General features: G+C 36.4%; 1 protein-coding gene across 3 annotated transcripts in view; it reads left to right on the top strand.

The window, feature by feature from the left end:
• Positions 1 to 15,637, top strand: part of LOC113067692 (ankyrin repeat and BTB/POZ domain-containing protein BTBD11-A) — a 114,268-nt gene extending 98,631 nt beyond the window's left edge. For 2 of the 3 annotated variants that reach the window (XM_026240114.1, XM_026240097.1), the window contains exons 7-17: positions 1,279 to 1,380; positions 2,034 to 2,127; positions 4,797 to 4,932; positions 6,656 to 6,879; positions 7,880 to 8,058; positions 9,176 to 9,281; positions 9,928 to 10,030; positions 11,032 to 11,113; positions 11,305 to 11,373; positions 11,703 to 11,816; positions 12,863 to 15,637. In XM_026240114.1, coding sequence (XP_026095899.1) covers positions 1,279 to 1,380; positions 2,034 to 2,127; positions 4,797 to 4,932; positions 6,656 to 6,879; positions 7,880 to 8,058; positions 9,176 to 9,281; positions 9,928 to 10,030; positions 11,032 to 11,113; positions 11,305 to 11,373; positions 11,703 to 11,816; positions 12,863 to 13,084 — 1,431 coding nt within the window. In that variant the 3' untranslated portion in view covers positions 13,085 to 15,637. The remainder of the gene's footprint in view (positions 1 to 1,278; positions 1,381 to 2,033; positions 2,128 to 4,796; positions 4,933 to 6,655; positions 6,880 to 7,879; positions 8,059 to 9,175; positions 9,282 to 9,927; positions 10,031 to 11,031; positions 11,114 to 11,304; positions 11,374 to 11,702; positions 11,817 to 12,862) is intronic. The other variant, XM_026240104.1, reaches the window with a different exon arrangement.
• Positions 15,638 to 16,587: the final 950 nt, after the last annotated feature.

Genomic DNA, 16,587 nt, shown 5'->3' with positions numbered 1-16,587 from the left:
TAATAAAAATACCCTGCAGTTGTACTTTTAGTATACTAAACTGGTATACTTAAAGTCTGCTTAATTGGAACAATTAATATTGTACTTCATGCACTTTGTGCGGAAGTCCAACTAAAGACATACTGAAGTATATTTGATTGTGCTAAAAGAACTATTGCAAGTAAACTTTAGGTGCACTTTAAATATCTTGCATTTGAAGACCAATATTATTCGAAGATCATGAAGTCCTTATCAGTAGTGATATGAAAACACATTTTAGGCCTAATATTAAGAAATGTGCATTGTGCACAAGTAGTATTCTAAATAAAGTTATAGTCTCAATTGATATGTCAGTAAATATGTTAATAGATTTGAACTATGTATGAAATAAATGTATTTTAATTATATAGCCTTTTTACTAGGATTAATTATTCCATATTAATACCTTATGTTCTTGACCGTTTTAGTGAAATTCACTCCTGTATATGTCATGATGTGATCTTGTGCTCTTTAATCTTTTGTCGTATTTCCCGTTTGACCCTTAGAGGGCATTTTTATACGGAGTCGTTGACTTAGGCAAAGCACCAAATAGATATGCAGTGATATTACCTTGTTTTACAAATTGCCTTAAGCACAAGAAGAGCATCAACAAGTGGGCAGATATACAGTTTCCTTGTGAAAACAATTGTTTAACCTGAATAAATGGGTGCCAAAAGGTCATGTTTGCCTAGACATGAACAGATGCCTGCATAATTTACCACTGATTACAGGAGAGCTGAGTTTTGCATGCAGAACAGCTGTAAGCGTTAAAGCCAGACACAGACAAGCCTTCTTTTTTGGTGCTTTGCACATGAGTCACTTCTCACTTACACCTCTAGCATTTGAACTCGCTGCAAATGATTCTTCCTGCAGTCTTCGCGTTATCACTGTGAAAACCATGAACGACATCCTAAAACGGTGGTCAGGATTTTGAATAAAGCGATGAAGGCGTGTAGGAGTTCTCCAAAGGAGATAAACCAGAAGAGAGCGAACTCCAGTATACTCTAGATTAACGTGGGCTGGATGGAAAGAATGGGTTTGGAGAACAAAACAAGCAGTGGCTCTTTCTTCTTCTCTTTGCTTGAATTAACAAAACAACCAGACGGCGGGAGATCTATCCAACTTTCCGCTCACTCATTCACTCATTCCTTCCCCTTTTTTTCTTGCTCGTACTCCTGCGATTCCTCAATTGGAGCTCAGTGTGCTGGTATATGATGGCTGAATTTTTCTCTCCCTGAACTTGACCTATATGATTCCCAGGTGCCCAGCTCACTACACAAGCACCCCTCAGTTTATCCTGAAACCAGGCAGGGGACTCCACTCACATTCGCCGTGTTACACGGACACGTCCCTGTCGTGCAGGTAGTGCCGCTGTCAATGATTTGATGCCTTCCACCTCTGCACTTTCCTCAGTTATTATTATGATGACACCATCATAATAATAATAGAACAAAGAGACAGTTTAATGTTAGTTTTGGGCCGAATGGTGCTGCCCTGGTTCAAATGAACTTGGAAGGACGTAGATTGGTATAGGAATAGGAAGAATGAGGCCAGTTTATTGACTGTGCTCTCTATTCTTACCCCATAAGTGCAATAAAGTCTTCCTTTGACTATAAATCTTAGAAGTGTTGAATGCGTTGACCTACTAAGGCCCACTTATTTAGCTTCTCCAAGAAAATGGAAAGGCAAGGTGATATTTCTTGGGATGCTTAATTTCCCAGAAGCACACATCCACCACAGTAGGAGATCCTTCTTTCTGTAGGAATAATTTCCCCATTTTCTTTTTTGAACCAGACAAACAGACCAAAACCGTGCACTTAAAGCATCAAGAGTGAAAGAAATTCTGACCAGATTACCATACAAATGTTTGCTAGTGGGAGGTGGCCTAGATGATGAAAAGAGCAGGCTAATTTAATGCAATTACAGCATTTATATTTCAAGATGTCTTGGTGATATTAAAGTTAAATCCTCTGAAATGTGTTTATAATGATTGTAAATCTCGCATTATTGAGCAGCTTCTGCTGGATGCCCGAGCAAGCGTGGAGGGAGCGATTCAAGATGGCACAGAGAACTACACAGAGACACCTCTACAGCTGGCGTCTGCAGCAGGTACCACGAAACATCTCATCGACACAGTACAGGGACCCCAAAATGTGTTCGGACACAGAAAACACACCGAAAATTTGCTCATTTAATTGATTAAATATCAAAATGTCAAATCAAGTGGTATCTGCAAACATAGAGCTAAATTGTAAGACAATAAGTTTTTAAGTCAGAGTTATTTTATTGGATGTACTGTTTAGGGAAGAAGTCCGTTCCCATCAAGTTCACACAGTCTTAATTCTTTATCTTGATTTTTACACTAACAGTACTTTACACTTCATTCATTTTTTTCCTTTTATTGATATGATTAAGGTGGACTACAATACAAATTTTTCATTTACAGTGGGGCTTGAAAGTTTGGGCACCCCTTGCAGATTCTGTGAAAAAATAAGAGAGATCATACTAAATGCATGTTATTTTTTATTTAGTACTGTCCTGAGTAATATATTGTACATAAAAGATGTTTACATTAAGTCCACAAGACAAAAAAATTGCTGAAATTATTAAAATAACCCCATTTTATTTACCATCCTGGATGATCCTCGACTGTCTTTCTGTTTTGTGATGGTTGTGCATGAGTCCCTTGTTTGTTCTGAACAGTTAAACTGAGAACTGTTCTTCAGAAAAATCTTTAAGGTCCTGGAGATTCTTCAGTTTTCCAGCATCTTTGCATTTTTGAACCCTTTCCAGCAGTGACTGTATGATTTTGAGCTACTGTACATCTTTTCACACTGAGGGCAAATGAGGCACTCAAACAACTATTAAAAAAGATTCAAACATTCACTGATGCTCTGAAGGAAACAAGATGCATTGGGGGGTGAAAACTTTTGGAATTTGAAGATCAAGGTAAATTGTACTCAATTTGTGTACCTGGAAACATACAAGTATCTTCTGTTGCTTACGAAGGGCAGAACTAAATGGAATAAATTCCATTATATTTCAACAAAATAAATAAGAAAAATTTGGCCATCTTCATCATGTTCAAAAGTTTTTACCCCCCATTTTTTTTGTTTACTATATATATATATATATATATATATATATATATATATATATATTTGACTAAGCGGAGTTAAAAATGTCACTTTATATTTATGGTTTGACTAATGCAGTGACATTGTGCTGTGGCTTAAGTGTCCAAATACTTTATAGAGCCACTGTAAATTATCTTTGTGACTTGCAGCGTAAAGAAATGCAAAAACTGTACCTTTACTTGCTGTAGTACCATCTAAGGTACATCTTTGTACCTTATCCACCACTAAAGGGTGCATTTTAGGACCTTAAATAGTAAATACAACTGTTTTAGCGTATACAGAGAAAGTGAACACAGTCCAAAACAACTCTTTTCAAAATATTTTCCAAGTACTTTAAGGTCAACATATGCACTATTTAGGGGTTAGATTAGGCACTTTTGAGAGTACAGCCCTATAGTGACATTTCCATTTACATTATAAAGACTTCATGTGAGTCAAATCTTTGACGACATCGTGAACGAATACATTTTTGTGCATTAGATTAACTTGCTTTAGATGATTTTGTACGATACATCCAGGCCCCATTTTTAAATGGTTACATTCTGTTCCTTTTGTGCCTCTAATTTCTGTAAAATGGTCCTTGCAGACTGTACCTGACAAACTGAAGACATTATACTTTTGTGCCCCAGTCTGGTTCCAGAACTGTAATAGTATTATTCAGAGAATGATGGGGCTCCGTCGCTCTCAAGAGCCCTTTGCAAACTTGCTAATGAGCCTTAGCGACAGCAGCTTTATTTTTCTTTTTTTTTTTTAACATCCACAGTGTGAATGTGACAAGTTCACATGGTGGAATGATGTATGGAAACTAGTTCCAAATGAGATTTCATAATCCCGGCTGTGGCAGTCCTATGAATATGAATTGACCTGAGTGATATTCATTTGCATTTGCTGGGTGTACAGTATTCCAGCATAATGCCGAAAATTACCTGTCTGCCCCACTTAGCCAACAAACTCTTGAAGACTTGGGTAATTTGGGTTTCAGTTAGCTGGTAATGGACACCTTCATGGTGATAAAAACGGATGGGGTGCACACAAATTGTATCATCTCCTGCAGAGGAGGAGAATGAAGGAGCACAAGCCCAAAATGTCTAGAAACAGGTTTAACCATATGACTGTGTTCCCCTGTGACCCAAAAGAAATGGCTGTGGATGGGATTGTTTGAGCCTCATCGGATCCAAAACTCATCAGGCCTCATTGATTACGCCCCATTTGCTGTATGCTGGGTCAATTACCCCCACTGTCAGCATTCGGGTTTTCCTTCTAATGTAGAAACACTTTTCACTCATTACTTGATGTGAATGTGTACGGGACAGACTGCTAATTTACATTAGCAAATCAATCTGGGGACGTTCTGACTGATAAATACTTTTTCCTGGTAAAACAAGCAACATCAACATCATGGGTTTGATTCTCTGGTTTATATGCTATATGAGCTGTTTAATACCAATTTTTAATTTTTTATATTTTTCTATTTAGTTTTAATTTTTACATTGCTTTTACGTTTCCTTTTTCATTCTTTTCTTTTTATTTTTTTTACTTACATATGCCACTAGTTGTAGCCAGCAATGTTTCTAACTACATTGCTTTGAATGAAACCATCAACCAAATGAAATTAAGATATATTGTCTTGCATTTTAACAGGCAACTTTGAGCTGGTCAGTCTGCTTTTGGAAAGAGGAGCAGACCCTTTGATTGGCACCACTTACCGTAATGGCATTTCCTCTGGCCCGCTGGGTGAAATGAACTCATACAGCCTTGCAGCATCACATGGACACAGGTAACATACACCCAATGACTCGACAGTATATGAAGTGAATAAACTGACAGCACATTCACCACCAGCACAACAGGAAACCCAGCTTTCATTAGCTCATTGACCCATTTGTCACCACATATCATTATTTCCATGTCATTCTGCATCATTCTGACTGCTGAAAGTCAATATATCAGATTGTAACCCCTGATGTGTTATTATTGGCATGCATAAAAGCTGAGCTGGTGTATTTGGCCGCAAAACCGTGTGTAATTTACTACCATAACTCCAAGCCCATCACTCTGCACTGCAGTTGAACAGTATGGATGACTGCGTGCTCATTCATTCACTCTCACCTATGGCCAGAGCTGCATAATGGAAGCTCATTGAAATTCACACTGCATACATCTGAATGAGAATCCAGCGTGTTTGACGGCCAACTCACCCACCTCTGTGGAATTAAGGCGATCCGTTATAACGGGCGTCAGAATAGGATGCGTAGCGAGGTCTGAGCCAGAAACGGGATGTCTTTGGCTTTCAAGTCTTAGAGATGTTTGCAGTGGTGCATGCCGCAGTGATTGGTTGTTTATGCATATTAGATCAGTTGCAGAGCGCTGCTACTTTTAGGAAGGTGTATGAGTTTACAAAGACAAACAATCCTGAGAAAATGCGGCAAAGCGTGTTGGAACGCATTGATAAATGGAAGTCATAAACAAAGAAGCGCTCAAAGTATTTCATAGATGTTTCATAGAACTCTCTTTTCTCATCAATTCCACTGATTATATATAAGTGATGCAAGCAAGTCATCCTCATGGCTAATGGCTTTGTAGGAAACAGTCAGATTATGATACTTTAAAAAATAACAGCCTTCAGTCAAGCTCTTCTTAAAGAGGTAATTCACACAAAAATTTAAATTAATTAATGCGTCATGTGAAATTTACTCCTTTTCTAAAATTACAGCATTTTTCATAATTCATTTATTTATTTATATATTTGCATTCATTTTGTTTGATTTATTTTTCATTTATTGACAGCACTATGATTTATTGAGATTTCCACACTTTTTACATTTTTCTGTGTATAAACACTGGATTGACAAATAACAGACTTTTTCATACTTCATTTATTTTATATATTTAGTTTTATTATTATAATTTTTTTATTGGCATTAAATAACACTTCTTTCCACACTTATTTTATTTATTATATTTTATTTATTTATTTATTTTTATTAATAATTTTAATATGCTAAAACTTTTGGTGCTCAAGGAACATTTGTCATTATGTTGAAAACTGTTTTAATATTTGTAATTTTAAAAATATTAATAAGCTAAAAAAAATTTATTTTTTTGGAGAACAATTTTTTTTTTTAAATTGTTGAACATTCTATTCAACAATTTGAATAGAATGTTCAAAAGACAGCATTTATTTGAAATATGTATCTTTTTTTTACATTTTAAATGGTTGTACTGTCACTTTGCCATTTTAATGCATTCTTGCTGAAAAAAAAAATCATTTAATTTGACTAATTCCAAACATTCGAAAGGTGGTGCTTATTTAAAAACAAATCTTTAAAAAAGTACAAACGTATACAGTATCATGAAAGTGGTCCATAGACTTCTCATTTTGTGTTCCATGGTAAACGTAACAGCTGGTTTGGGAAACACTTGATATAATTTTGATTGAACTATTCTCTTAATGAGTATGAATATCTGAGTGAGTTTGTTACATGCACTTGCTCCTGCAGGAACGTGTTCCGGAAGCTTCTGTCCCAGGTGGAAAAGGACAAGGGGGACGTGCTGTCTCTGGAGGAGATCCTAGCCGAGGGCTCCGAGACCGTAGAGAGGAGAGTGCCACAGAACGAAGCCACCCTCCGGACAGGCAAGGCCAAACTAAGGGCCCTTCGCGAGGCCATGTACCACAGTGCCGAGCACGGCCATGTGGACATTACCATAGACATCCGCAGCCTGGGTTAGTAAAAACACTGCACGACTACCACAGACATCAACCGCCTGGCTCACTTCTGTCATGCAGCCATTAGTCTCAGCCTCAGACGCCATCTGATGCATACTGCACATAAAAATGACAAGCACTAGCTAAAATTTTCAGTCCTGCTGAAGCGCACAAAGCCCGTTCTTTATTAGTCCATTGTGATTAATACTCATGATGGCACCCATTTTTGAGGCTGAACTAATCACTTGCCAAAGTTTACCAGGTTAGTGGCATCAAATCTTTGAAAGACACTCTTTGAAAGATGTTTGAGGCCTTAGTAGCTAGCATGACGTGTATCTATCGTTTATTTCGCTTTGTTTTCTGTGAAGAAATCCCTATGCACCATATTTATCTACTTAAACTATTTACACTAACATTCAAAAGTTTGGGGTCAGTAAGAATAGTTTTTTTTTTTTATGCATTAAATTATTTAAAAGTTACAGTAAAGACATTTATGATGTTACAGAAGGTTTCTAGTTTAAATAAATGCAGATTTTTGAACTTTTTACTAAGTAAAGAATCATGATTTTTTTTTAGATATTTCTTTTCTTAATATTTTAGCATTTTCACGAAAATATTAAGCAGCACAACTGTTTTCAAGATTGATATCAATAAGAAATAAGCAGTAAATCATTTAGAATGATTTCTGAAGAATCATGTGACACTGGAGATTGGAGTAATTATGCTGAGGATTCATTTTTGTCATCACAGGAATAAATGACATTTTAAAATAGAAAACAGTTTTTTTTTAATTGCAGTTGTTTTTCCACAATATTACTGCTACTGATTTTTTTATACTGTGTTCTTTTAAAAGCATGAAAAACTCATACCGACCCTAGACTTTTAATGTAGCTGCAATATGGAACACATGTTATCCCTTACAGAAGATTGACAGATTGATGGATGGGGCAGGCTTTATATTTGGTGTATGTTGATGGTACATTACATACATTAACTGATAGATTGGTTTCATATGCAGGTGTACCCTGGACCCTGCACACGTGGCTGGAGTCCCTGCGAACGTGCTTCGTGCAGCAGCGGCGGCCGCTGATCCAAGGCCTGCTGAAAGACTTCAGCTGCATTAAAGAGGACGAGTACACGGAGGAGCTCCTCACACACGGACTGCCGCTCATGTTCCAGATCCTTCGAGCCAGCAAGGTCCATTCTCTGGGCTTTATTACAGTCTGACTTTTATTTTACTTCCTGATCATATCAGGAGACATTTATCGATATTTAGCCACCTGTGCAGGCTCCTGTTTGTTTCTGTTCAAGTGTGAACTACACACCCCCGTTTCTGACATTAGTTTATTTTAGTACTATTTATATACGGTTATAGTATTTAATAATGTTTTGCATTAGCTTTTATTTTTATATTTTCAGTTCCATTTTAGTTATGTTTTTGTGTTTTTATTATTATCTTTTATATATTTCTATTTAGTTTTATTTTATTTCAGTAATTTTGATACTTAATTTTATGTAGTGAAGGGAACTTTTCTAACTGTAGTTTAAAATGAGTAATTTTAAACTTATTTTATTTTTTAAATTTCATTTAATTTCATTTAAATTCATTTAATACAACAGATGGTCTCACCCAAACATGTTTCTATTTAGCTTTGTTTTATTTCAGTTTTACTTTTAGTAATTTTGGTACTTTATTTCATGTACCAAAGGCAGCTTTTCTAATTGTATTTTATTATATCTTATTTTTTACAGATAGTCACACTCAAACATGTTTAAAAATGCCACAGCATTACACAACACTTTTTGACAAAATCTATCTCTTAAATTAAATTACATTTGTATGCAATTAATATTAAAGAAATATTTTAAAATAATTTCTTCTGCCCAGCTAATGTTTTCAGATATTATTATAATTTTTTTTGTAAATTATACACAAATGTCATTTAAAACCTTCAATTTGTATCTTATTTACTGTTCGAGGCTATTGGCTAAGCAGTGTGTGTTTTAGTCTGTCTGATATTATGGCATAGTTTCGCTGTCATATTACCAATTACTGGCACTTCAGAGTTTAATGTCCCTCATAAGTCTCTGCATTATTGTTATCACTGCGTGTCAGTCCCTGACTCCGAGCGAACAGGCAATCAACGTCAGCCACACCAGTTCCAGCTTTCTCAGTAATAAACATGATAAATCCTCTAATTACAGAGCTCATCATAAGTGCCATGTTAGTATTACTGCAGGCTTGTATGCATTTTCCTTTTAGAAAGCCGAATTCAAGGTCTAACTCCAGTGTGTGTGTTTGTGTGCTCTGCAGAACGAGGTGATCAGCCAGCAGCTGTCAGTCATCTTTACCCAGTGCTACGGGCCTTTCCCAATCCCCAAACTCACCGAGATCAAAAAGAAGCAAACGTCTCGTTTGGGTGGGTATGTCAGTTGCAGCCCCTTGTTGAGTGCATCTTCAAAAGTGACTCTAGATCTGCCCTGCCTTTACATACAATATCAGTAACAAGCGAGAACCTCAGTTCAGTATATCAACAAAACTGCTTGTGCACAACAGTTTTATGAGCAAGAAGTTAAATAGCATAACTTACTTTTTAGACACAATATGGCCAGTAATTTGGTCTATTTTTGCTCTGATAATGAAAAATAGAGTTCAGTTCAGTTCAACGTAAAAGGCCAAATCAGCTTGTGCTGCACAGGGATTCACATTTATCTGAATTAATTGGTGAAGTGCACTTGTTAAATCCATTTAAACTACCGTTTTAGAGCACACAAGGACACTTTTCAGGATGTTTCTCTTAGGAGACACGAAAATACAATTAAAAAATATTTAATTTTGTTCAAATATCTGTTTTGGAGGAACACTAGTGCCATCTATATTTTGGTTAAGCTATTGCAATTATAAAACAGAAATATTTCATGCTCTTTCTCGTAATGTGTCGACGACAGTCTGTCAAACGCGAAACATGGTGGTACTGAATAATGTAGAAGCTTGTGTAATCACTGTTGTGTAATATTGCATTTCCGACGTGGGGACTTCATCATTTGATTTGTTGCTTCCTACAGATCCACACTTTCTCAATAATAAAGAGATGTCTGACGTGACGTTTCTAGTGGAAGGAAAGCCCTTTTATGCTCATAAAGTGTTGCTCTTTACTGCCTCACCAAGGTATGTCTTCATTTTGTGGAGTTTATTACACAGCAGGGGCGCCTGAACTTGGGAGTCATTTTTAGCACAGATTTCATAATAGCCAGCCCACATTAGAGGCACTTTTTTATTTTAAACTATAGTTCACAGTAGTTTTAGCTCCTGATATTATTTCAAACAGCAGCATGTGTGCTCATTAATTGAATGGAATGAAATTCTCACAAATCTCAAGGAATTCAGAAGAGAGAACTTTATTTTTATGAAAAGAGATAGGCCATTTAAATTGACGGATTATATAAGAAATGATATGTATGACAGATATTAAACTCAGTTTTTGTGTTTGTGTGTGTGTGTATAGCCGGATTAAATTTGCATATTTCAATTTTGCCATCTCAAGATTATTAGAAATTATAAATTCAGTTTAAATCTAAATGTATCTATATGAATATCTGTCTTTAGTAAACTATTAATTTAAATCATCATACATTATCTATGTAGATGTTAAATTGCCATCTCAAAATAATTTCAGTTAATATTTTAATTGTATATATAGAGATAGCATATACTCACACACACATACACACATATATATATATATATATATATATATATATATACAATTTAAATTGATATTTTTTTATATCTTGTAAATAGGCTCTACTCCATCTCAAGATAACATTTAAATAATGCAATTTCATCTAAAAATATCTGAGCAGACCTTTTCAATCTGCAAGGTCTACAAGAATATGAATTCATGCAAAGTGTCTGGATGGTCTAGGAGGGTAATGTCAGAATGAGCTCATTCATATTCATGAGTTCATTATCATATTCATGACATCACAGCCTGCTCATCGACCTCCCACTCGTTCCACTCTAGAACTCATTCCTCCACCACTACACGGCTTTCAGTACACCTACATATCTTACATATATCTTTACTGAGCTCTTTGAATACTTGATTTAGTAATAATACAGCTTTTAAAGGATGTTCATATTTCTCTTCATGTCTTTCTGGCCTCCAGGTTTAAGTCTCTGCTCTCTAACAGACCAGCGGCTGAGAACACGTGCATCGAGATCAGTCATGTCAAGTACAACATTTTTCAGGTTGGAATCTACTGACTCATAAATCCCACTCAAACTCATGTCGGTATTACAGTCAAACTATGCAAGCCTAATTCCTACCTCTGTCAGCACAATTCAGCTTAATGACAAAATGTGCCTGTGCATTTGTGACTAGTGCTTAGCTCGTCTCGTCTGTCTTATAATGTTTCTGAGAAGGTTTTGTTGTGTTTCAGCTGGTCATGCAGTACCTCTACTGTGGCGGCACTGAGTCACTGCACATCAGGAACACTGAAGTTATGGAGGTATTAAATATTCCCTTCTCTTTCCTCATTTATGACCATTTTTTCCCAACCACACACTAATGATGACTTAATGACTGATGGCTTGAAAGGATGTTTAATGTGACGAATGAATGTGTTACGGTCTGATAACATGGGGAAGATTTCTCATGGAAAACTCTTTAGAAAAATATACGAATATAAACAGGTGGAGTCTCTCTTACACGTAAGACTGCAGCAGAAATTGTGATAAATGCTTATGTATTTTCAATTGAATTAAGTGATTGCTCTTGCTTGTGATGAACCTGAAAGCTCGATGAGTTTGGCTCATTCTGGGTTCCTCTGCTTCAAAGCTCCTGTCTGCAGCCAAGTTCTTCCAACTTGAAGCTCTCCAAAGACACTGTGAAATCATCTGCTCCAAGAACATCACAACAGACACCTGCGTGGACATTTACAAACATGCCAAGGTACTCTGAACCATTCATTCAAGAACATTCTGTTCTATTAGAATATTCATACTTACAAATCTCCATTTATTTATTTTGTGCAGTATACTTTTTATTTTGTTTCTTTTATTAAATAATTATTGTTTGTATATGCATGTTGTTATTATTTATATCTACATTTATTTATTAGCTTATTCTTTTTAATAAAATATATTTGTTTATTTAATAATAATTTACAATAATATAATATTATTTTGTGCACTATACATTTATGTATACTTTCTTTTCATTAATAGTAATACTATATAATTTGAATATTATTGATAATATGCAACTATAATATATGATCTAATATTTATCTAAATATATATGTTATACATATATATGTATAATTCTTATTACAATATGCAAAAAAAATTTAAAAAAAATAATAATAATAATAAAATCACAGACTCAGTAGGGAAAATGACTTATGTAAATTGGATATTTAATCATTCATTTATTATTTTTGCAGTTTAGCCAGTTGCCAAACATAATCCTTTATTATCTTGCTCCATGTTTTGCCTTGTTTATACATTTCCCTAGATTAGTCATTTTATCTGTGTAGTCAGGTTTGGACATTGCACACTGTATATTTGTAAAACCCTGGATTAACATTCATATTTGCATATTCATGAGGTTAATAACATTCATTAGACTAATACAGCACACCAAGAAGAATTATTAATTACTTGACAATCTGTGCAAATGTCACCAGCTTAATTTTCTCGGCTGGTCTTTAGTCTTTAGAAATATACTACAAAAAAAAAAGTGTATAAGTTTGTGTGCACCAATATTTGTAACCATTTCCCTTAGATGCAAACTAAACCTTTCTGTATGAGGTGCATTATGTTCTAGAACTGCATGTTTTTTATTGTGTACATCTGGATACTGGTTTCCTTTGCAGGACTTCATAATTTAGGATTCAATACAATTTAATAGAAAATTTAAATTAACATAAATTAAGAATAGTGCTCAGATCTCTTTGAGGAATGCTAAGTCTCACATTATGTTTCACACATCCGCAGTTCCTGGGGGCTCTGGAGTTGGCAGCCTTCATTGAGGGCTACTTCCTGAAGAACATGGTGCTTCTGATCGAGCTGGAGAACTTCAAGCAGCTACTGTATGAGGTTCCCGCGGAGAGCCCTGGTCCAGGCCCGTCCTACGACGTCCTCCATGACCTCGAGAGAACCCTGGCCCTGCGGATCCGCTCCATCCATCTCTCCACTTCCAAGGGCTCCATCGTCTGACGCTTTCCCCAAACTCACACCAACCGCTCCATGCTGGCTTTCTTCGAGAGCTCCATTATTGTGTGCCAACCGGATGGAGACATTTCAAACATCACCGCCGTCATGACCAGCACCTTCCTGACGGGATGTACTGTAGGGAAGACCGAGAGACTGCATTTCACTCCACAGGCTCACACCTCCACCATGTTGCAGAAACGTCAGCCTGCTGAACTCGTACCATTCCAAGGGCTACGTTTACGTGGTGAAAATATTGCAATGAAAACATTATGACACCCAACCAATGTTAGTGCCCAGGGAAACCGTGGCTCCTGATGTCATTACTGCCTCGGCAATGCATTCAGATGGATCGGGTTCAGTTTAAGGTGGAACGACTGTCATGCTAACTGCCGAGGACAGTTTTAGTAACACACACAAGTATATATAACTCTCCAATTGACGTAATATTGTTAGCCTGCCTTCTGAACCTTAAATTTGTGTAACATTCCCTCAAAGTGACACTTAATGCTAAGCAAACAATGCATGTTGAGTTAAGTGATGCTGCCATCAAGTTTCCCCATGCAGCTATTTGTGTTCGAGCTGGACGATAACATCCACTAGGTGTAGAGTTTTACAAAGGAGGTGTTTTGTATACTTCATACTCGCATCCAACTACAACTTTTGGTATTTGTGTCACTGAAGAATAATATGCCAGCTGTTGAAATCCTAGCACTTGTGTTTAACGCTTGCGGTCTTAAGGAATAGAGATTTGCTACCTTCAGTCATTTGTAGACTGATCCAACACAAATGATCCAACCAATGGTAGACTTAACTTGTTGCTTTTAGTTTTACGTCTCAGTCAAAAGTTAATTGTGTCCACCTGTGCATTAGTTCTGAGCTATCTGTTTCAACCCACACATTTTAAAACCCCTCTAATCTAGCACTGTGCTTAGTACACTTCAAACTGAGCAGTTCATCCTTGCCTTGAGGTCACGTAACCAACGATCTGTCAAATAATCTGCATGGATCGCGTCTGGAACTGTAAAATACGAAACAACTTATTTTCCTTTTTGTGGATGCAGATTTCCGCCCTTTGTGCAGGACTCTACTGTCGTTGCTTGCGAGTCTGTCGAAATCGTGCGTTCTGAGAGATCCCATTGCACTGGTCGCCACCTTCGTGACCCAATGTACATATTCCCAGTCTTCACCTGCTGCACTGCTTTCGTTCAATGTGAAAAATGTGAAGCCAGCTCAAAACAAGCGGTTTTAAGTGTGCATGTTCCGCTTCTTCCCGTGTTCGTCTGTAACCCTTCAGAATGTTGGTAAGTTCAAGACTGTACTGGACACATGGTGTTACCAGCAGAAGATTTTGTTTGCCTGGCTGAACCCAAAGTAACAGATTTTAGAAGTATATAAGGCATTTCATCCAAAGATGATGACAGTAGAATTTCAACCAAATACTCCATTTATTAACACACATGAGATATGAATATTGGATAATATTGGTATGCATCTTACACATGCTGGTAAAGCGCTGTCCAAGAGTCCGGTTTTGATTAGAGGTGTGTTGTATGATTTCTATTTCATGTACGGCAATGGATTAACTTGGTTATGAACATCCTCATGTAACATGAAAGGTTGAATTATTACTAAATTTACCCATTGAAATACATAGTTTATTGATATGTAGCTGACTATGGAAATAACAATATCATGATGCAAATAATTTAAAACTGTGAAGATACATTTATTTTAAAGAAACTTAGCATAGTTACTTTATTTTCTTACGGAGTACATTTATTGTGAAATCCCTGTCTGCTATTTTGTGTAACAGAGATAATAAGTCATAATGTAACTGTATCTGTGTCCTTGCATTTGCAAAAAGCCATTACTTTGATAAGCTAACACAAAAACTGACAAGGATAATAAATCATCTTCGTGTAATTTTAAAAGATCGGACTTGCTTATTTGCAATGTCTTCGGTAAACCCCACCATTTGTGTTCGTAAAACTGGATTTGTAAAAGCAATACTTGGCACAAATATGTCCATGCAAGGTTAGTTTTCCCGTCTGACCTATTACTTGTGCTTAGCATGGATGCTTCTCCATGTAGCCAAATGTAAAGCAGAGGCCAGTGTCATGAAGTGTTTGTAAAAGCTGTACACCTCCTCGCATAAAAAAAAAAGAGACTTGCTCTGCCTCTGTGTTTCTTGGCTTCAGCTTTTTCTGCTTTAAGGCTGTTCAACATGCTTTAACTTTCCACTAATGCACACCTTTTGACACGTCTATTCGACAAAAACCTGCATGCTTTGGCTGGATCAGAGTCTAACGGAATTTGTTTGCTATTATTATTTCACCTGATTGAAACATTGTACATTGTACAAAAGATATATAGAGAAATAAAATCTATGGAACATGGTGTAAATATAAGGGATGTGGTTGACTTTAACAATCGAAAAAACAAGAATGTTACACTTGTGCTACAGTACAATGTTCAATGACATGCATCTGTGTACAGTCAATAGAAATGACCACGACTGACCACTGTGTTGGGTCGTCATTAAATTTCTGTGATAAACTGTCGAGTCTTGATTGATTGATTACCTCAAGTGTGTTCTACAGAGCTCCTCAAGTGATGAAATTGTATACATTTCAAGTGACATTCAGCCAAGTATGGTGACCCACACACACACACACACACACACACACACACACACACACACACACACACACACACACGGAGCAGTGGGCAGCCATTTATGCTGCGGCGCCCAGGGAGCAGTTGGGGGTTCAATGCCTTGCTCAAGGGTACCTAAGTCGTGGTATTGAAGGTGGAGAGAGCTACTCCCCCCCCACAATTCCGTCCGGCCCGAGACTAGAACCCATTCGTGAGTTTACAGGTTAAATACCCAAATGGAATTGTGTCAGAAAATGGTAATGGTTTTTAAAGAGTTTCCAGATGTTAATTCAATGGAATCAAAGAAAATAAATAATTAAACTTGCTAAATGGCACCACCTACTGGCGAATTTAGTATTCAAGTCATTTTATTAAACAAAAGAGTTTCTGTATTGTAAATCAGTTCTGTGTTATATTTCATATTCATTATAGGCCTATGCTATAAAATGGCTTATTAGCACAGAAAAGTCTAATTAAAATATTAGCACGAATTTGCCGGAATCAGAACCATTTGGATTTAAACTACAGAATAAGTAGCAAAAACAATTCAATTCAGCGAGTTTAATCAAGCATTACGTTTTAATTTGATCGGAGTAGGTTTAATCACTTTTTAATCAATAGAAACTACATCTGATGTTTGTTTTGATCGATTGCCCACTGTGTATTTCACTGGTCATGGACCAATAAATTATATTCAATTGGTGGTAGCCTTTGACATATTATTTTTTTTCTCTACTATGGAAGTCAATGGGAACCACCAACTGTTTGATTACCAGCAATCTTCAAAATATCTTATTTTATGTTCAACATACAGTAAGAAAGCAACTCAGAAAGGTTTGGAACGACATGAG

This window comes from Carassius auratus, chromosome 4, assembly GCF_003368295.1.
Source record: "Carassius auratus strain Wakin chromosome 4, ASM336829v1, whole genome shotgun sequence".
Lineage (NCBI taxonomy): Eukaryota > Metazoa > Chordata > Actinopteri > Cypriniformes > Cyprinidae > Carassius > Carassius auratus.
This window is presented reverse-complemented; position numbering and strand designations above follow the sequence as displayed.